The sequence below is a fragment of the Bombina bombina genome, chromosome 5 (assembly GCF_027579735.1).
Source record: "Bombina bombina isolate aBomBom1 chromosome 5, aBomBom1.pri, whole genome shotgun sequence".
Classification (NCBI taxonomy): Eukaryota; Metazoa; Chordata; class Amphibia; order Anura; family Bombinatoridae; genus Bombina; species Bombina bombina.
Genome location: NC_069503.1, coordinates 171,428,297 through 171,450,701, shown reverse-complemented (window position 1 = coordinate 171,450,701; position 22,405 = coordinate 171,428,297). Strand labels below are relative to the sequence as shown.

The 22,405-nt window shown below is 38.4% G+C and overlaps 1 protein-coding gene across 1 annotated transcript in view; it reads right to left on the bottom strand.

Annotated features, from left to right (window-relative positions):
* Nucleotides 1-22,405, bottom strand: part of LOC128660139 (sodium channel protein type 4 subunit alpha-like) — a 659,663-nt gene that overhangs the window by 519,683 nt on the left and 117,575 nt on the right. The window contains 1 exon segment of the mRNA XM_053713786.1: nt 12,775-13,093. Coding sequence (XP_053569761.1) covers nt 12,775-13,041 — 267 coding nt within the window. The 5' untranslated portion in view covers nt 13,042-13,093.

Sequence of the window (22,405 nt, the reverse complement as noted above, 5' to 3'; positions counted from 1 at the left end):
TAGTAGTGTCTATTACATGCAGTTATATGAAAACAGAATTTATGCTTACCTGATAAATTTCTATCTCTTGTTATGTATCGAGTCCACAGATTCATCCATACTTATGGGATATTCTCCTTCCCTACAGGAAGTGGCAGAGAGAGCACCCACAGCAGAGATGTCCATATAGCTCCTCCCTTAGCTCCACCCCCCAGTCATTCGACCGAAGGCTAGGAAGAAAAAGGAGAAACTATGGGGTGCAGTGGTGACTGAAGTTTTTTAAATAAAAATATACTGCCTGTCTTAAATAGACAGGGCGGGCCGAGGACTCGATACATCACAAGAGAAAGAAATTTATCAGGTAAGCATAAATTCTGTTTTCTCTTGTAAGATGTATCGAGTCCACAGATTCATCCATACTTATGGGATACCAATACCAAACCTTTAGGACATGGATGAAGGGAGGGACAAGACAGGTACCTTAAACGGAAGGCACCACTGCTTGTAGAACCTTTCTCCCAAAAATAGCCTCCGAAGAAGCAAAAGTGTCAAATTTGGAAAATTTGGAAAAAGTATGAAGCGAAGACCAAGTCGCCGCCTTACAAATCTGTTCAACAGAAGCCTCATTTTTAAAAGCCCATGTGGAAGCCACTGCTCTAGTAGAATGAGCAGTAATTCTTTCAGGAGGCTGCTGGCCAGCAGTCTCATAAGCCAAACGGATGAAGCTTTTCAGCCAAAAGGAAAGAGAGGTAGCAGTAGCCTTTTGACCTCTCCGTTTACCAGAATAAACAACAAACAATGAAGATGTTTGACGGAAATCTTTAGTTGCTTGTAAGAAGAAATTTAAAGCACAAACCACATCAAGATTGTGCAACAGACGTTCCTTCTTTGATGAAGGATTAGGACACAGAGAAGGAACAACAATCTCCTGATTGATATTCCTATTAGAAACAACCTTAGGAAGAATCCCAGGTTTGGTACGCAAAACCACCTTATCTGCATGGAAAACTAGGTAAGGTGAGTCACACTGTAAAGCAGATAACTCAGAAACTCTTCGAGCCGAAGAGATAGCTACTAAAAACAAAACTTTCCAAGATAGAAGCTTAATATCTATGGAATGCATAGGTTGAAACGGAACCCCTTGAAGAACTTTAAGAACCAAGTTTAGGCTCCATGGCGGAGCAACAGGTTTAAATACAGGCTTGATCCTGACCAAGGCCTGACTAAATGCTTGAACGTCTGGAACATCTGCCAGACGTTTGTGTAAAAGAATAGACAGAGCAGATATTTGTCCCTTTAAGGAACTAGCTGATAATCCTTTCTCCAATCCTTCTTGGAGAAAGGACAAAATTCTAGGAATCCTAATCTTACTCCATGAGTAACCCTTGGATTCACACCAACAAAGATATTTGCGCCAAATCTTATGATAGATTCTCCTGGTAACAGGCTTTCTAGCCTGAATCAGGGTATCAATGACCGACTCAGAGAAACCACGCTTTGATAGAATCAGGCGTTCAATCTCCAAGCAGTCAGACGCAGAGAAATTAGATTTGGATGCTTGAACGGACCTTGGATTAGAAGGTCCTGCCTCATTGGCAGAGCCACGGTGGAACAGATGACATGTCCACCAGGTCTACATACCAAGTCCTGCGTGGCCACGCAGGCGCTATCAGAATCACCGAAGCTCTCTCCTGCTTGATTCTGGCAACCAGACGTGGGAGGAGAGGAAACGGTGGAAATACATAAGCCAGATTGAAGGACCAGGGCACTGCTAGAGCATCTATCAGAACCGCCTGGGGATCCAGGGACCTGGACCCGTAACAAGGAAGTTTGGCATTCTGTCGGGACGCCATCAGATCCAATTCTGGTGTGCCCCATAGCTGAGTCAGCTGGGCAAATACCTCCAGATGGAGCTCCCACTCCCCCGGATGAAAAGTTTGACGACTTAGGAAATCCACCTCCCAGTTCTCTACCCCTGTGATATGGATTGCTGAGAGATGGCAAGAGTGATCCTCCGCCCATCGGATTATTTTGGTTACCTCCATCAGTTGACCGACTGAAATCTGATGAATTTGGCCGCAGCTAGCTGAGGCCACGCCTGAAGCGCATTGAATATCGCTCTCAGTTCTAGAATCTTTATCGGGAGGAGAGATTCCTCCCGAGACCATAAGCCCTGTGCTTTCAGGGATTTCCAGACTGCACCCCAGCCTAGCAGGATGGCATCTGTCGTTACTATGATCCACTCTGGCCAAAGGAAACACATTCCCTGAGACAGGTGGTCCTGAGACAACCACCAGAGAAGAGAATCTCTGGTCTCTTGGTCCAGATGCAGTTGAGGAGATAAATCTGCATAATCCCCATTCCACTGTTTGAGCATGCATAGTTGCAGTGGTCTGAGGTGTAGACGGGCATAGGGAACTATGTCCATTGTCGCTACCATGAGTCCGATTACCTCCATACACTGAGCCACTGATGGCCGAGGAATGGAATGAAGACCTCGGCAAGTGATTAAAAGTTTTGATTTTCTGACCTCCGTCAGAAATATTTTCCTTTCTACCGAGTCTATCAGAGTCCCTAGGAAGGAAACTCTTGTGAGAGGGACGAGAGAACTCTTTTTTATGCTCACCTTCCATCCGAGAGATCTCAGAAAAGCCAACACGATGTCCATGTGAGACTTGGATAGCTGGAAAGTCGACGCCTGAATTAAGATGTCGTCTAGATAATGCTCCACTGCTAAGGGACCCTAGCACCTTTGTGAAAATTCTGGGAGCCGTGGACAACCCGAAGGGAAGGGCCACAAACTGGTAATGCCTGTCCAGAAAGCGAATCTGAGGAATTGATGATGATCTCTGTGAATAGGGATGTGTAGATATGCATCCTTTAAATCCACGGTAGTCATATATTGACCCTCCTGGATCAGAGGAACAATAGTCCGAATAATCTCCATCCTGAAAGATGGTCTGAAAGTTCCTTCTTTTTTGGGAACCACAAACAGGTTGGAGTAAAAACCTAGCCCTTGTTCCGCTCTTGGAACTGGGCGGATCACTCCCATGGTATGTAGGTCTTCTACACAGCGTAAGAACGTCTCTCTCTTTGTCTGGATTGCAGACAATTGAGAAATGTGAAATCTCCCCCTTGGGGGGAGTCTTTGAAGTCATGAAGATATCCTTGGGACACAATTTCTAAAGCCCAGGAATCGTGAACATCTCTTGCCCAAGCCTGAGCAAAGAGAGAGAGTCTGCCCCCTACTAGATCTGGTCCCAGATCAGGGGCTACCCCTTCATGCTTTCTTAGAGGTAGCAGCAGGCTTTTTGGACTGTTTACCTTTGTTCCAAGCCTGGTTAGGTCTCCAGACTGATTTGGATTGGACAGAATTCCCCTCTTGCTTTGCTGCAGGGGAAGCTGAAGCGGGACCACCCTTGAAGTTCCGAAAGTAACGAAAATTATTTTGTTTGGTCCTCATCTTGTTTTATCCTGAGGGAGGGCATGGCCTTTCCCTCCAGTGATGTCTGAAATAATTTCTTTCAGTGCTGGCCCGAATAGGGTCTTTCCTTTGAAAGGGATGTTCAACAATTTAGATTTTGATGACACATCAGCAGACCAGGACTTAAGCCATAACGCCCTGCATGCTAAAATGGCAAAACCTGAATTCTTTGCCGCTAATTTAGCCATTTGGAAAGCGGCATCTGTAATGAAAGAATTAGCCAACTTAAGGGCCTTAATTCTATCCATAATATCCTCTATGGAGTCTCCACCTAAAGAGCCTCTTCTAGAGCCTCAAACCAGAAAGCAGCTGCAGTAGTTACAGGAACAATGCATGCAATAGGTTGGAGAGGAAAACCTTGATGAACAAAAATTTTCTTTAGGAGACCCTCTAATGTTTTATCCATAGGATCTTTGAAAGCACAACTGTCTTCGATAGGTATAGCTGTATGCTTAGGAAGAGTAGAAATAGCTCCCTCCACCTTAGGAACAGTCTGCCACGAGTCCTGTATGGTGTCAGATATGGGAAACATTTTCTTAAAAACAGGAGGGGGAGCGAACGGAATACCTGGTCTATCCCACTCCTTAGTAACAATAGTCACAATCCTCTTAGGGACTGGAAAAACATCAGTGTAAACAGCAACCTCTAAGTATCTGTCCATTTTACACAATTTCTCTGGGACCACTATAGGGTCACAATCGTCTAGAGTAGCTAATACCTCCTTGAGCAATAAGCGGAGGTGTTCAAGCTTAAATTTAAAGGCCGTCATATCCAAATCTGTCTGAGGGAGCGTCTTTCAGGAATCAGAAATCTCTCCCTCAGATAACAAATCCCTTACCCCTACTTCAAAACATTGTGAGGGTATATCGGATACGGCTACTAAAGCGTCAGACGGCTCAGCATTTGTTCTTAACCCAGAGCTGTCACGCTTTCCTTGTAAACCAGGCAGTTTAGAGAAAACCTCTGTGAGGGTTTTATTCATAACTGTGGTCATGTCTTGTAAAGACGTTACTGGTTGTGACAATTGGGGAGAGCTAGATGCTAAACCCTCATTTCCTTCTAACTGAGAATCATCTATTGCAATATTATTATTTTTTTGAAAAAATATGCTCTTTATAATTTATAGACATATCAGTGCAAGTGGGACACATTCTAAGAGGGGGTTCCACAATGGCTTCTAAACACATAGAACAAGGATTTTCCTTGGTGTCAGACATGTTAAACAGGCTAGTAATGTAACAATTTTAAAAAAAATTTGTGGAGAGAAATATTTCTGTATTTAATGTACTTATAATGTCCCCAACACAATTAAACCCTATATTTCGGGTGGAAAAATATTATTTCCTCAATCACAATAATAAAGGTGGGGGGTGCTCAATATCCTGTTCTAAACATGAAAAAATGTAGGAAGGAAAAATGGATATACCAGAGCACTCAAAGTGAACTATTAAGAATTGATTCACAATGTGAGTTGGAGTGCAGGACCGGGTATTATAAATAAAACATAACTTTTAATAATGTCCAAGTAAAAATAATAAATGATAGTGATAAACATTCACACAGTGTAGTGTATATTAAAATCAATTAAAAAGGGGATGAATGCTGAAGTGCCAAATAGTGGCTATACAAAGTGTGTCAAGTGGGTAATTCTCAATCAAAAAGCACTGTATAGTGCTTAGCAATAGCAACAAAACTAATTCAATAAGAAAAGAAAGTTACACTTCCACAAAATATGATGCTGAGTGCAGTGCTCAGCCGTAGTTAGATTCTATTAGGGTCACATACTCTATGTACAATTGAAAGATAGAGTTGAACTAGTGATTCTATCTCTGTCTAGACCTGTGTGGTGAGTCAGAATAAAACCCAATTCACAGAAAATAGGAGTAGATTGAGTGACAAAACCGCTAACTTGTATATATTGCTATTGTACAATTATACCCACAAGAAGGGTGTGTGTGGTGGGTGAGTCTGGCAAGGGTGTACCATAATATGCTCGCGGATTGCACACGGAACTAATCTGAAAAGAGGATTGACCTCACACCAATTATCTAGCTAGTGCAATGCTGGAGCGGTACTACACCTTGTCAGAATCCCATACTAATCCCATACTTAGTGTAATGTAGTGAGGAAGGGTACTGTTAGAGAAGCCCGAAAATCGGCTTGTTAGCTTAGAAGGAATACACACGCTATATTAAGTTTTCAGCATTCATAAGGAGCGCCTGATGCGCATTTCGCCACCTCCGTGGCTTTCTCAAAGCCTTTGAGAAAGCCACGGAGGTGGCGAAATGCGCATCAGGCGCTCCTTATGAATGCTGAAAACTTAATATAGCGTGTGTGTGTATAATTGTGAATATTGGACAGTACTGTTTAAACGCTTATCAGAAGTATTCCTTCTAAGCTAACAAGCCGATTTTCGGGCTTCTCTAACAGTACCCTTCCTCACTACATTACACTAAGTATGGGATTAGTATGGGATTCTGACAAGGTGTAGTACCGCTCCAGCATTGCACTAACTAGATAATTGGTGTGAGGTCAATCCTCTTTTCAGATTAGTTCCGTGTGCAATCCGCGAGCATATTATGGTACACCCTTGCCAGACTCACCCACCACACACACCCTTCTTGTGGGTATAATTGTACAATAGCAATATATACAAGTTAGCGGTTTTGTCACTCAATCTACTCCTATTTTCTGTGAATTGGGTTTTATTCTGACTCACCACACAGGTCTAGACAGAGATAGAATCACTAGTTCAACTCTATCTTTCAATTGTACATAGAGTATGTGACCCTAATAGAATCTAACTACGGCTGAGCACTGCACTCAGCATCATATTTTGTGGAAGTGTAACTTCCTTTTCTTATTGAATTAGTTTTGTTGCTATTGCTAAGCACTATACAGTGCTTTTTGATTGAGAATTACCCACTTGACACACTTTGTATAGCCACTATTTGGCACTTCAGCATTCATCCCCTTTTTAATTGATTTTAATATACACTACACTGTGTGAATGTTTATCACTATCATTTATTATTTTTACTTGGACATTATTAAAAGTTATGTTTTATTTATAATACCCAGTCCTGCACTCCAACTCACATTGTGAATCAATTCTTAATAGTTCACTTTGAGTGCTCTGGTATATCCATTTTTCCTTCCTACATTTTTTCATAGTAATGTAACAAGCAAGCTTGGAAAACACTTTAATCAAAGTCAATAACACTTTAAACAAAAACGGTACTGTGCCTTTAAGAGAAAAAAAGCTGCACAAACTCTGCAAAACAGTGTAAAAAAGCAGTAAACACAAATAAACAATTAACCCCTTAATGTAAAAACCGGATTGAAAAAACTTCAAAACCGGTAAAATAACGTTCAGCACCTTGCCACAGCTCTGCTGTGTCGCCTACCTGCCCTTTAGGAACGATTTGTGGGGGGAAAAAAACTCTTTACAGCCCTCAAATACAGCAGGAATCTCTGGAGAAGTAGCTGGATGCTTCTGAGGTAAATAAACTGTGCAACTGAAAATAGGCCCCTCCCACCTCACTCGAAGTTATGGGGCCTAAAAAACACCAAAGAGTGTTTCTTAAACTAGCCATGTGGGTTAATAACCCTTAAACAAGCCTCAAAAAACTTTTATTTGTAATTAAACCAAAACTTTTTTCCTATTAGTGTCACCAGTAACTATGAGCCCTTTATGCAAGCTTGGATTCCTCTTTTACTGAATACAGCTTACCTTTCCCTCATGGGGATATTGCCAGCCTTTTCTAGAAATAACACAGTCTGTCTAGAAAAAAATAGACTGAACATACCTCAATGAAGTTTAGCCTGCAAACTGTTCCCCCAACTGAAGTTTTCCTGTACTCTTCAGCCCTTGTGAGAACAGCAGTGAATCTTAGTTACAAAATGCTAAGATCATCATCCTCCTTGCAGAAATCTTCATCCTTTTTCTGCCAGAGAGTAAATAGTACACACCGGTACCTTTTAAAATAACAAACTTTTGCTTGAGAAAATAAAAACTTAAGATTTTTGTCACCACACTCACTTTGCCCTTCCTAGCAGTTAAGCAGGCAGAGAGAATGACTGGGGGTGGAGCTAAGGGAGGAGCTATATGGACAGCTCTGCTGTGGGTGCTCTCTCTGCCACTTCCTATAGGGAAGGAGAATATCCCATAAGTATGGATGAATCCGTGGACTCGATACATCTTACAAGAGAAAATGAGTGTATACTGTCCCTTTAAGTACAGTTCTACCCGTAAAACGTTGTTTGGTTTTATTTTTATTAGAATGGATTAAAACGAATGTCCTTTCTTTTAACGTATTTTGTCACCTAAAAAAAACTCTGGGTGCACACCCTAATAAAATATTTTGTGCATTCCTATGCACTCACTCTTTCACACAGATTTACACACACAGAAAAACACTGACACAAAGACACACACACTCAAACAAAAAGTAACTTACACATAAACACTCCCACACAGAAACACTCCCGCACTAAGACACACACACAGAAACACTCCCACACTCAGACACACCCTCACACAAAGACACACACACAGAAACACTCCCACACTCAGGCATACTCCCATACAAAGACACACACACAGAAACACTCCTGCACTCAGACACACTCCTGCACAAAGACACACACACAGAAACACTCCTGCACTCAGCCACACTCCCACACAAAGACATAGACACTCACACACACTCCCACACAAAGACACACACACAGAAACACTCCTGCACTCAGACACACTCCTGCACAAAGACACACACACGCAAGATAGAAATAACTGTAGGCATATGCAGTTTGTTTTGCGAATGCACAATGTCACCTTTTTGGCTGTTTATGTTTCCCACCAAACCCGAACATTTGCATGTCCAGACCTGACTCAATTTCAAACCCAGACACACAAAAGAAAACCCAAACTGTCCAGGTCATTCCCAAATAGGTGGCAACACTAGCCCCGTGTATAAGTATTTGACCATAACTGACTTATATAGTTGTATTTTCAGTCTTATCCCTAGTTCCCTCCTCTGTGAAGTTGAGGAATGGCATTTACATGCAAAATAAATATAACAAAACACATTAGCTAATATTATAATTTACAAAAATACATTCAAAATAGAGGGTAAAATAACAGATAAATTAAAGGGACTGTCTACTCTAGATATTTTATTGTTTACAAATATAGATAATCCTTTTATTACCCATTCCCCAGTTTTGCATAACCAGCACAGTTATATTAATATACGTTTTACCTCTGTGACTACCTTGTATCTAAGCCTCTGTAGAATGCCCCCTTTTGACAGACTTGCATTTTAGCCAATCAGTGATGATTCATAAATAACTCCACAGTAGTGAGCACAATGCTATATATATATATATGGCACATATGAACTAGCACTGTCTAGCTGTGAAAATCTGTCGAAATGCACTGAGATAAGTGGTGGCCTTCAAGGGCTTAGAAATTAGTATATGAGCCTAACTAGGTTTAGCTTTCAACAAAGAATACCAAGAAAACAAAGCAAATTTGATGATAAAAGTAAATTGCAAAGTTGTTTAAAATTGTGTGCCCTATCTGAATCATGAAAGTTTAATTTTGACTAGACTGTCCCTTTAAAGTATCATGTCTTTGTGTAAATACAATGCTTAGTTTTAATCTCTTAATTGACAACAGAGTGCTTTTCAGGAATTGCTTTTCAGGAACACTTGGACACTAGTAAATACAGTAGACTTGCATAATCAACAAATGCATGATAAAGAGACAATGCAATAGCACTTAGGGGCCCATTTATCAAGCTCCATAAGGAGCTTGAAGGGCCGTGTTTCTGGCGAGTGAAGTTATGAAGCAGCGGTCTAAAGACCGCTGCTTCATAACCTGTCTGCCTGCTCTGAGGTTGGTTGGTCTCAATCTGTCCCTGAACACAACAGAAATGTCTTGTAATTATAGGGTGTTTACTGTCCCTTTAAATAATCTCCTAACCAGCCCAAACATACATAACTTCAATTCCATCTTCACACTAATATGGGACATAGCTGCACCCAAGCCAAATATGTCCCTATCTTGCTCTCTTCACCAACTCAGTTGTTTTCAGCTTCAATTTTATTTTCAAAATGTATGTGCCAGAAGCGAGTACAGCATAAACGGCTCATTCACTGGAAAGCTCATTCATATTCTTCTAAACAATAAACTTGTCAGATGAATTCTGCTATACAATTTAGCTACTATTGAAAAAGCAATGCTCTCAGTGTTATAACTAATACATCCTTCTCACCACGCAGACTATAACAAGATCATAGGTTTCCTTCGTGCATTAATTTTGCTCCCTGTATAAAAATAAATACAGTGTGCATTACACTTGGTGTGATATGAGAGACACACTGTATTTAATGCAGGATTTCTATCAAAGTAGATTAAAAATGTTCTCACATATTACAAGGTTACTGATGGGAGTTCTTAGCATATTACCTAATGCCTAGTTTGACTGGTATAAGTCAAAATGTTTGGGCGTCTAGCTGGAACATAATCAGGGTGGAACTACCATTGGTGGAGCAGGTGCAGTTGCACCAGCGCCAATAGCAGCCAGTATATACATAGGCATATATCTATATGGTCATTATTTGTGTATATTATATTATTACTTTTGCTTATTGCTGAGCTACCTTCAGGGGAGCCCAAAAATCGTTTGCCCTTTGCTAAGTAGGTATATAACTAAATCAGTAATTTTCTGGTATAACTGGAAAAATAATCTGAAAAGTTATTATTCTAAAAATGAAATCTTTATGTAGAAAACCATGATTTAAATCATATCCACCCTGGTTGTAAATACTATTATAATAGTAATATTTTATTTATAAATGTGTTTAATAATTTAAAATATTTAAGATATGTTTTTTTTCCCATTATATTAATGTTTAATCAAGCTAGGTAGTGTTTGTGCTGGCTGAAGTGTGAACAGACTATGGGGCCGATTTAACAAGGGCCAAATGGCCCTTGTTCCCCTTCATTCCGCGCGAGCCTTCAGACACGCCGGAAACAGCAGTTATGAAGCAGCGATCCTATACGATCGGGCTGATTGACACCCCTACTAGCGGCCTTCAGCGATGTCTGTCAGACATGATACGCTACAGCGTATCATATCGGACAGACATTGGTTAATCTACCCCCATAAATGAGCCCAAAAATTATTGTGATCAAAGTAATTTGAAAAAGTCAGTTGAGATGACATCAAATTAAGCAATGCAAAAGGAGAATGGATTGTACGTACTCTTAAAGGGACACTAAAGTCAAAATTAAACTTTATTATTCAGATAGAGTATGCAGTTTTAAGAGAATTTTTTTTAATTTACTTCCATTATCAAATTGTGCACAGTCTTTTTAATATGCACACTTTCTGAGGTACTAGCTACTAATGAGCATGTGTAAGAGTTCCTTATGCATACATCTATGAATCTGTGATTGGCTGATAGCTATCACATGATACAAGGGACCGCAAACAGAAGTCAATTTTGAAATTTGTCCGAAACAAATCTGCTGCTCAATTAAAATGTAGAGTTTTATTGATTGTCTTTTTATTATACACTAGTTGCAAAGATTAATGTTTCAGCTCCAAATCAAAGGGTTTATCAAGCTTAAAATAACACACATCACAGTATTTAATTAAATACAAACTGACCTTAAAAAGAATCAATGCTGAAAACAAACAAACATGCAGACGTGGGGGTGATGACACCTTTAGCTTAGCTATGTTAACAAAGCAGACTAACGTCATAATAACAAAGTGACAATGGTGTCACTTCTGTTTTCAGCTGTCACTATATGAGGTTGGTTTTCCCTCCATTATTGATACTTCATTTTTTTGGTGCTTTTTTAAAGTCTCTATGTATAAGATAAGTAAGATTCTGTCTCTTGAAAAAGCTCCAATGTGAAGCTGAAAAGTTGGGCTTTAAAACATTTTGCCAAATGCATAATATAAAAGACAATGCAAAAGCACATAGCATGAGTTTCAAAGTTAGTTTAATTTTCCTCCCCCTGTATCATATGACAGCCATCAGCCAATCACAAAATGTTTATACGTATATACTGTGAATTGTTGAACATGCTCAGTAGTAGCTGGTGCCTCAGAAAGAATACATATAAAAAGACTGTGCACATTTTGATAATGGATGTGAATTGGAAAGTTATTTACAGTTGCGTTCTCTATAATATTAAGAGTTTAATTTTGACTTTAGTGTTGCTTTAACCCCTTAACCCAAACAGAGATAGATCTAAATCCCAGAGAACCACATAATGTAGCTCTATGGCGGATCTTTAGGAAGCCCAAGCAGTCTGGGTTGTCAGGTGACAACCAAGACTTGCAGTTTGTGGGCTGCAGGCATCTGCCTTCATAGGGTAATGGAGCACGATCGGGTCTCCATTAGCATATTAAGCCAGACTGCCCAATTGTTACAGACAGTGACACTACGAGAGGGTCGCTACATCATGATTGCATGAAGGGGGGGGTGTGAAGGGGAATCCCTGCCCTACAGAAAAAATTATTAATAAATAAAATAAAAAATATCTATAAACTGGGTACTGGCAGCTGTCTATGGCTGCTACTGGTGGGAGAGGGAAGGGTTAGAGAGCTTTTTCAGAGCAATCAGTGAGGTGGGCTGGTTTTAGGAGGGATCCATATACTGCAGAAAATAAAAACAAAACAACTAAAATGCATACTGGCAGACTGTAATATTAATATTAATACCAGCTAATTAATTAATCCCTTCACTGCCGGGAATTTCAGAAGTGTGGTGTGTGGCTGCAATAAGCAGCCTTCTAATTATCAAAAAGCAATGGCAAAGCCATGCATGTCTGGTGTTTCTGAGCAAAAGGATCCCAGATAAGCTTTTACAACCATTTGTGTTATGACTGTACAAGCTGTATGTAAATAATTTCAGTGAGAATTCCAGTTTGTCAAAAGTTAACAAAATTATATGATCGCATTTAGCGGTGAAATGGTGGTATGAAATATACCAAAATGTGCCTAGATCAATATCTTTGGTTATCTACTAAAATATATATAGTTTTTATAGGTAAATAAAAAAAGCAAGGGTCTACTTCTGTTTTACTAGAGTGAATACAAAAATGCTAACAATTCTCCTGTATTTTGGGCAAATTATTCTCTGAAATCCACAGTAGTGTAAGGGGTAAAGACTGTTTGATAACAGAACTGATTTTAATCTCCATAAATAAATAAAACATATTTTTCCGAACATAATACATATAGCCGTTTCTCACTCAAGAACAAGGCAAATTTCTACGTTTTTACCTTTTTGTTTCTGTAGTATGGGTCAAAGTCCTCCAAGGGCACTCCAACGAGCTGTGAAGGGAAGTCCCCATAAATCCTGGGAAGTTGCTTGCCGGCCTCCAAGTCAGGATGCGGCACCGGCTTTTCCTCTGTCTCATTCTCTTCTCTATACTCTTGCTTAGCGCTCCTGGCCTGTTCCTCAGCAATACGTTTCTCGATTGCAGCCAATGATTCTGGGGTGAACCGGCGGAAACTATCAGGACCCGGTGGTAACAGCAGGACTGCCATATTTTCATCCTGCTTTTTCAGTACTAGCTCTTGGTTATAGCATTGGAAACAGCTGAAAACAAGAGAAGACAGATTCAATATTCTCAAGTGTGACACAGTCATTCATTTGTCCCTAGCTGATTTCAAAATGTATGACTCAGCCTATCAGCACACTATGGGGAGGAGAGTTTCAGGAAATATTTAACATGGTTGTTAATGTCCCGGATCATAGAGACTCTGAGAACACCAAAAAACCTTAAAGGGACACGAAACCCACATTTTTTTTTCTTTCATGATTCAGAAAGAGCATGTGATTTTAAACAACTTTCTAATTTACTTCTATTATCTAATTTGCTTCATTCTCTTTATATCCTTTGCTGAAAAGCATATCTAGATAGCATCAGTAGCTGCTGATTGGTTGCTGCACATAGATGCTTCATGTGATTGGCTCACCCATGTGCATTGCTATATCTTCAACAAAAGGATATCTAAAGAATGAAGCAAATTAGATAATAGAAGTAAATTGGAATGTTGTTTACAATTGTATTCTCTACCTGAATCATGACAGAAACATTTTGGGTTTAGTGTCCCTTTAAAGGGACAAAAAGCAGCAATGATAACATTCTCTAATGTACTAAAACATTTTGCTATTTCAGAATTATTTAAATGAAGAAAGGGTTAAAAACAAAGATAATGTCTGCTCCAGACTGACAATTTACTACTGGTATGGAGTTTAACATAGCTGCTGAGCCAATGAGAGACAGCATACATACATAGCTGCCAATCACTTGTCATGCTGATCTCAGGCTCTGTAGTGCACTGATGTTCCAGAGCTGACTTTAAAGTATGTGTTTAAATCCTTTGTGAGGAATTACACAAATAATTTGGTTTAAACACCAATAAAACCATAAAATGCACTTTATTTCATAACTGTCTTCATGCCTGTTTAAAGGGACATGAAACCCAAAAATGTGCCTTTCAGAATTAAGATAGAGCATAAAACTTTAAACAACTTTCCAATTTACTTCTATTAGGTAATTTATATTTTATTCTTGGTATCCTTTGTTGTAAAGCATACCCAGGTAGGCTCAGGAGCTGGGTACTTACCAATGTGTTGAGCTAGCTCCCAGTAGCGCACTGCTATTCATTTAATATAGGGTACCAAGAGAATGAAGCAAAAATGATAATAGAAGTACATTGGAAAGTTGTTCAAAAATGTATGTTCTATCTGAATCATAAAATAAAAAAATGTGTTTCATGCCCCTTTTAAGGAACACAAATGTAATATGTATTAACAAACCATCATGGAAAAGCTTTGCAGAAACTTAATACATACTAATGTACATTTTATTTAATCCCTGAATTTAATTTTTCATTGTGCTATTTTTTCTTAATTCAAATCTTCAATTGTCCTGAATTATCAAGCTCCGACAGGTTCGCCGGAAACAGCACTTATGAAGCAGAAGATCGCTGCTCCATAACTGGTCCGCTGCCTCTGAGGCTGCGGTCTGCAATCTGCCCGATCCTATACGATTGGACTGATTGGCACTTGCACAAGCAGTTCACCAGAACTGCTTGTGCAATGTTAAATGCCGACAGCGTATGCCGGACAGACATTGATAAATTGGCCCCTATGTACTTATATAGCTCAAGATCTCTGAAAATAAACAGTAAAAAACTATAAGAATACATAAATTAACTGTAGTATTTGTTTTTGTTTTAGAGGGTAAAAGTTTTTTTTAAAACAGTTTAGAAGTGTTTCGAGTTGAAGAAAAACCAGCATAAATAGACAATCTTCAATTGTCCTGTTATATAGTCCATTAAAATCATTGAGTATATATATATATCAGAAAATAAACATGACATTGCTTTAGATCTTCATGCAAAATAAATGCTTTATAAGCATTTAAAGTAGTCATTTGTTAGCAAAATTGACACTGTTTTGCAGTTTTCCAAAACACCCTTAAAAAGCTTCTTGGGCAAGATTACATATGCGGCGGCGGCGCATATAAATGCAGCGCGTATATTTCACCCGTTGCACGCAATTTTTACTCCCATAAGCTAACATAGAACCCCGTCACAAATCGGTATCACATTTTCAGCGCAAGGACTTACGCGGCGAAAATTGAGACAGTTTACTCCATTTTCACCTTGCCACACATAGGCAGGCGCAGCAAGACTTGCGCTGAGTATGTGAGCACCGTAACCCCCTGAAAATAGTAACTAACACCTAACGCATGCGCAATATCTACCTGTCAACTGCCAACCCCCACCACAATAACTAATAAACTATATTAACCCCTAATCCGCCAACCCCCACATCGCAAAACATCTAATTAACCTTTTAACCACTAATCTGCCAACCCCCCATAATACTATATGCCTAATAAAGTGATTAACCCCTAAACCACCATCACCCCACCAACACAATATACCTTAATAAACTATTAACCCCTAATCCGCAATTCACCCATATCGTAAAGTACCTATTAAAACTATTAACCCCTTAACCGCCATCCCCCACCAACGCAATAAACTTAATTAACCTATTAACCACTAATCCGCCATTAACCCACATCACAACAAACCTAATAAATCTATTAATCCCTAATCCGCCAAACCCCCACAACAAAAATAACGAATTAAATTACTAAAACCCCTAACCTAACACCCCTAAATTAACCCCAGTTACCTAAATTAAAAAATACTAAGTAACATAATTAAAATAAAAAAGCTAACATTAAATATTAAAAAAATCTAAGATTATGACAAATAAAAATTCTAACATTACATAAAATAATAAACCAAATTATCAAAAAATAAACCTAATCCCTATGAAAATAAAAAAGCCCCCCCAAAATAAAAACACCCCCTAATCTAATGCTAAAATACCAATAGCCCTTAAAAGGGCCTTTTGTAGGGCATTGCCCTAAGTTAAACAGCTCTTTTACCTTAAAAAATACTAAATCCCCCCTCTAACAGTAAACCCCCCACCCACCAAACTCCCCAAAATAAAAAATTAAATCCCTAATCTAAAAAAACAAACAAACCCCCAAAAAATAAAAAAAAGCCTAAGTCTAACCCCCAGATAGGTACTCACGGTTCCTGAAATCCGGCAGAGCGTGGAACTGAAGACCAGTGACCGCGGAACTGAAGATCAGCGACGGCAGAACTGAGCCATGGAGCATGGAGATCCTCTTCATACGTTCACCGCCGCACACTGAGCATTGAATTCAAGGTACGGGTTTAAATATGGGGTACCTTGCATTCCTATTAGCTGATTAGAGTCTTCAAATTCAAATCAGCTAATAGTATAAGAGCTACTGAAATCCTATTGGCTGTTCAAATCAAATTAGCCAATAGGAATACAAGGTACCCCATATTTAAACGTGTACCTTGAATTCAATCCTCAGTGTGCGACGGTGATCGTACAAAGAGGATCTCCACACTCTGCGGTCGCCGGTCTTCAGTTCCGCCGTCGCCGTCTTCAGTTCCACGCTCCGCGCCAGCTTGTTCCTGAAATAAGATAGAAGATATCGCCGCTTGGAAGAAGACGTCACCGCCAGACTTCAGTAACCGTGAGTACCTATCTGGGGGTTAGACTTAGGCTTTTTTTTAAATCTTTTTTTTTTAGATTAGGTATTTAATGGGCCTGTGAAAAAGAGCTGAATGCTGAATGTTAATTTAGGTTAGGGAGCTTAGTAATTTAATTAGTTATTTTCGTTGCGGGGGTTTGGCGGATTAGGTGTTAATAGATTTATAAGGTTTGTTGCGATGTGGGTTAATGGCAGATTAGGGGTTAATAGTTTTAATAGGGACTTTGTGTTGTGTGGGTTTGGCGGATTAGGGGTTAATAGATTTATAAGGTTTGTTGCGATGTGGGTTAATGGCGGATTAGGGATTAATACATTTATTAGGTAGTTTGCAATGTTGGGGTTGGCGGATTTAGGGCTTAATACTTTTATTAGGTAGATTGCAATGTGGGTGAATGGCGGATTAGGGGTTAATAGTTTAATTAGGCATATTGCCCTGTGGGGGGTTGTCGGTTTAGTAGTTAATACATTTATTATTATTTCCGATGTGGGTTTGATGGCAGATATAGGGGTTTTACGTGTCAGGTTTATTTTTGGGAGGCGGGTTAGACTTTTATGGGAAATTTGACCTTTATTTGTATTTTCTTAGGCGACGGCAGTTTCTAAAGTGCAGTAAGTCACTGGTGACTCCAGAAATTTGTATTTACGCACATTTCTGGACATCGCTAGCTTATCCAACTTACAGCACTTTATGAACTGCTGGTGGGGTTTATGGGATACCCCGATGTGTGAGGTGAAATTACAGGTGGCGCGGGATTCAGCAGTTGCGCTGAAGCTTGCGCCACATATGTAATCTCGACCCTTATTTGTAGAACGCTAAGGGACTGGTATAAAAGAGGAAAACTGACAGTCATCCCATCAGTAAAATTGTAGCAGTGTTTTGTGGTTCCCAATCTGTACTTTAACTATGTGTTTAACCTCTTTGCAGGGGTTAAATTAAACATCTAAAACAACAGGGTAGCTATCTTATGTTAATGTTAAAGTAAAGTGAAAAAAAAATCTATTCAAAATTATTATTATTATTATTTTTTTTATAAATATAAATATTCCTTATTGCAGCATTTATTTGTATAGCTCAAGATCACCGAAAATAAACAGTAAAAAACTATAAGAATACATAAATTAACTGTAGTATTTGTTGTTTTTTTTTTTTTTTTTAAACAGTTCAGAAATGTTTCGAGTTAAAGAAAAACCATCATAAATAGATAATGTTACATTTTTTTCTGGAATTTTTTATTTAAAGACACATAAAAGAAACATTTCCCTCATTATGCTGCATTTGCAGAACTAAAGTGACACATTTTTTAATGCATCTGCTGCTATTAATGTGGCATCATAAAGCATTTGAGGGTCTTAGGTGACAAGACAATTATGTGGACATTTTTTAACTAATCTCAAACAATGTCAGAGGCTCACATTTCTGAATATAATAACACATTTATCATATTTGTAAATTATGTAACATAAGGCTATCATTAACCCCTTGTGACATGACAAATGTCTTCTCTATCCGATCGGGATGATTGACACCCCCTGATAGCGGCCAATTGGCCGCGATTGTGCAGGGTGCGGTATTGCACAAGCATTTCACCAGAAATGCTTGTGTCTGCATTTAGCGGTCGGGCGGACATGATTCGCTACAGCGCCATTTGATAATTCGGCCCCAAGGAGTCCCACCTGAAATTTTACTTTGGCTCCTTAAAGGGACACTGTACCCAAAAATTTTCTTTCATGATTCAGATTGAGCATGAAATTTTAAGCAACTTTCTAATTTACTCCTATCATCAAATTTTCTTCATTCTCTTGTTATCTTTATTTAAAATGCAAGAATGTAAGTTTAGATGCCGGCCCATTTTTGGTGAACAACCTGGGTTGTCCTTGCTGATTGGTGGATAAATTCATCCACCAATAAAAAATTGCTGTCCAGAGTACTGAACCCAAAGAAAGCATAGATACCTTCTTTTTCAAATAAAGATAGCAAGAGAACAAAGAAAAATTGATAATAGGAGTAAATTAGAAAGTTGCTTAAAATTGCATGCTCTTTCTGAATTACAAAACAATTTTTTTGGGTTCAGTGTCCCTTTAATTTTGAGATTAATTTACTTAAAGGGACACTGTACCCAAAAATTTTCTTTCGTGATTCAGATAGAGCATGCAATTTTAAGCAACTTTCTAATTTACTCCTATTATCAAATGTTCTTTATTCTCTTGGTATCTTTATTTGAAATGCAAGAATGTAAGTTTAGATGCCGGCCCATTTTTGGTGAACAACCTAGGTTGTCCTTGCTGATTGGTGGATAAATTCATCCACCAATCAAAAACTGCTGTCCGGAGTGCTGAACCAAGAAAAAAAGCTTAGATGCCTTCTTTTTCATATAAAGATAGCAAGAGAACGAAGAAAAATTGATAATAGGAGTAAATTAAAAAGTTGCTTAAAATTGCATGCTCTAACTGAATCACAAAAGAAAATATTTGGGTACAGTGTCCCTTTAATGGGATATGAAATCCAACATTTTTCTTTTAATGTTCAGTTGTTTTAAACAACTTCCTAATTTACTTATATTACCAAGTTTTCTTTGTTCTTTGGTACCTTTTGTTGAAAAGCAGGGATATAAGCTTAGGAGCCATTTCTGGAGCACTATATGGCAGCAGTTTTGCAGGAATGTTATCCATTTGCAAGAGCACTATATGGCAGCACTATTTCCTGCCATATAGGGCTCCAGATGCCTACCTAGGTATCTCTATAACACAGAATATCATTTGAATTAAGAAAATTTGATAATAGAAGTAAATTGTAAACTTTTTATAAAATGGTCTGCTCTGCCTGTATCACAAAGGAACATTTTTGGGTTTCTTATGCCTTTAAGTTCTACAGGGTTCCCTTACATTAGACATAAGTCTAGCCGTGCAGCAATACAACTAGTGCACCGTTAATCACCATGCACTTGTTTAGTATAACAGGTATAGTTGTGTGTAAACAGAGCATGGATAGGCTGACGTCAACAATAACTTCCTGTCTCATTGTCTGTAGTCTTAAAATATCCAGAGCTTTGTTGTTTCATCGCAGACAAGCGCCTTTTTGCATGAGATGGTACCTGCAAGACACGACTTTAGTCTACTCTAGTTAAATCTCTGATGTTCTGCCTCAGCATAAAAACAACGGTAGCAAATCTGTCCCAGACGTACGATAAATATTCAATATTTGTTTTATATTTATTTATATTCAAATGGTATGTTCTGTCCTTTCCCTGAGATCCTCCATGTGTTGTGTCATTTACAAACCCTTACCTAGCTCTTAAAAATGTGTAGCTGACAATTCAGTCTCGTGAATGGCTCTTAAAGGGACAGTCAACCATAGAATTGTTATTGTTTTAAAAGATAGATAATCCCTTTATTACCCATTCCCCAGTTTTGCACAACCAACACAGTTATATTAATATACTTTTTACCTCTGTGATTAACTTGTATCTAGGAACCTTCTTCCAGCCCCCTGATCACATGACTGTGACTGTTTATTATCTATTGTCTTAAATTTAGCATTGGTTTGTACTAAATCTTAAAATAACCCCCTGTGCCTGAACACAGTGTTATCTATATGGCCCATGTGTATTTTATGTCTCTTTGTGTTGAAAAGAGATTTAAAAAGCATGTGATAAGAGGCAGCCCTCAAAGGCTTAGAAATTAGCATATGAGCCTACCTAGGTTTAGTTTAAACTAAGAATACCAAGAGACAAAAGCAAATTTGATGATAAAAGTAAATTGGAAAGTCAATTAAAATTAAAAGTCCTATCTTAATAATGAAAGTTTAATTTATACTTGACTGTCCCTTTAAAGGGACACAAGTCAAAATCACATTTTTAGAATTCAGATTGTGTGATTATAAAAACATTTTCATTTTATTGCAGCTCCTTTCCCTGACAGCATACCTTGGAAGGGTCAGGAGCAAGTGTGCATATTGAGCACAATATTGCAGCTGTATTTGCTACAATGTTTGTAACAATATAGCACAGCGCTATACAAGTAAATGATGATAAAAACCTGTGCATGCTCCTGAGCCTACGACAGTATGCTCTAATGGAAAGTTTCAACAAAGCATGCCAAGAGACTCTATTAGTCATAAACGTTTTATATTGACTTCCATGCCCCTTTAAATATGATGTACATTTGTCAGTTTATGACCTAGGTCTCACAAGAACAATAGTCCAGATTTGGGTACTGGCATAGATGTTACATTTCTAAGAAATATTATTTTCCTCGACTAACTACCCCTTCCCTCTACAGGTTATGCCTTAAACCAATGGACAACTTGTGTTCATTAGTACTGGAAAATTGGTTTCTACTTCAATTCAATGACTTGCTATACCAGCAGCAGAGTATACAATACATGGGAAATTGCTCCTTTAGGGTTATCAACTATTAAAATGACAAAACAAAGATAAGGGAGCTGGGTCATTGGTGAGCACACCAGAAGGGAGAAAAATGTACAGTACACTTTTGCTTTAAAATCACAGACGTGAAGTCAAATTTTATTTCCTGTGCACTCCAGTTTTTTTTTTTAAAAAAGGTTAAAAACACAAAGCTTAATCTATATTGGATAAAAAATACTTGGTAAAATCTGGATAAATATACTTGGTAAAATCTGGCATAAACAAATTGCACCATTTGTGTGAAGAAGCCACTTCTGGCTTTAATGTGTCATTCTTAAAATAGATCCTGTATACCTTACTCACAGCTGTGCAAAATATAATACAATACATATGATAAACTCTATAAAAAAGCAATCGTACATCTGGAGAATACAAACCACGCAGGATAATAGCTAGGATGAAATAACCACTAGTTAAAACAGAAATAGATACATTTGGCAGTGGCCCTATCTTAACTGAATTTAGGTAATTTTCAAAGTCTAATTTGGAGAGTGAAAAGCAATTTAAACACAGACAAGCAGACACTATTTGGTTTAATAGCTACATAGCTTTCGTTATAAATGCTGATTGCTTTGTAAGATATAGTTTTGATATTTGTTATACAGAAAATATTAGAGTAACATCTTGTGTGTTTTTTTGTAACTACAGTTTAGGAAAGCAGTGAGTCAAAAGAAATACTTGTTTTAGCATAAAACATTGACATATTGTCCATGTGTAAATGGATACAACTTTAATAAACTATATACAAAAAAAACTATCAGACGTATAAAAGAGCACTATGTAAAAATGTTAAAATACTTTTTACGGAAAAAAAATAAATAAAAATAGTTGCTTATGCTGATATTGAACTTAAGAACTGCATGTGTGTGCACAGAAAAATAATTCTCTTTAACAGGAAATTAAACGCTTCTTGCTTTTGTAGAAAATTGTCCTTTGTTCCACGCCCCCTAAATGAGGTCATAAGGAAACTGTCGGCTAGATTACGAGTTTTGCGTTATGAGCTATGCGGTGCTAACGAGCAGTTTTCTCTCACCGCTCACTTACCTACAGCGCTGGTATTACAGGTTTTTACAAACCCGGCGTTAAAAGGCAAGAAGTGAGCGTTGAGCAAAATTTTGCTCCTTACCGCACTCCAATACCAGCGCTGCTTAAGTCAGCGGTGAGCTGGTCGTACGTGCTCGTGCACGATTTCCCCATAGGAATCAACGGGGAGAGCCGGCTGAGAAAAAGTCTAACACCTGCAAAAAAGTAGCGTAAAGCTCTGTAACGCAGCCCCATTGATTCCTATGGGGAAATAAAATTTATGTCTACACCTAACACCCTAACATGAACCCCGAGTCTAAACAACCCTAATCTTACACTTAT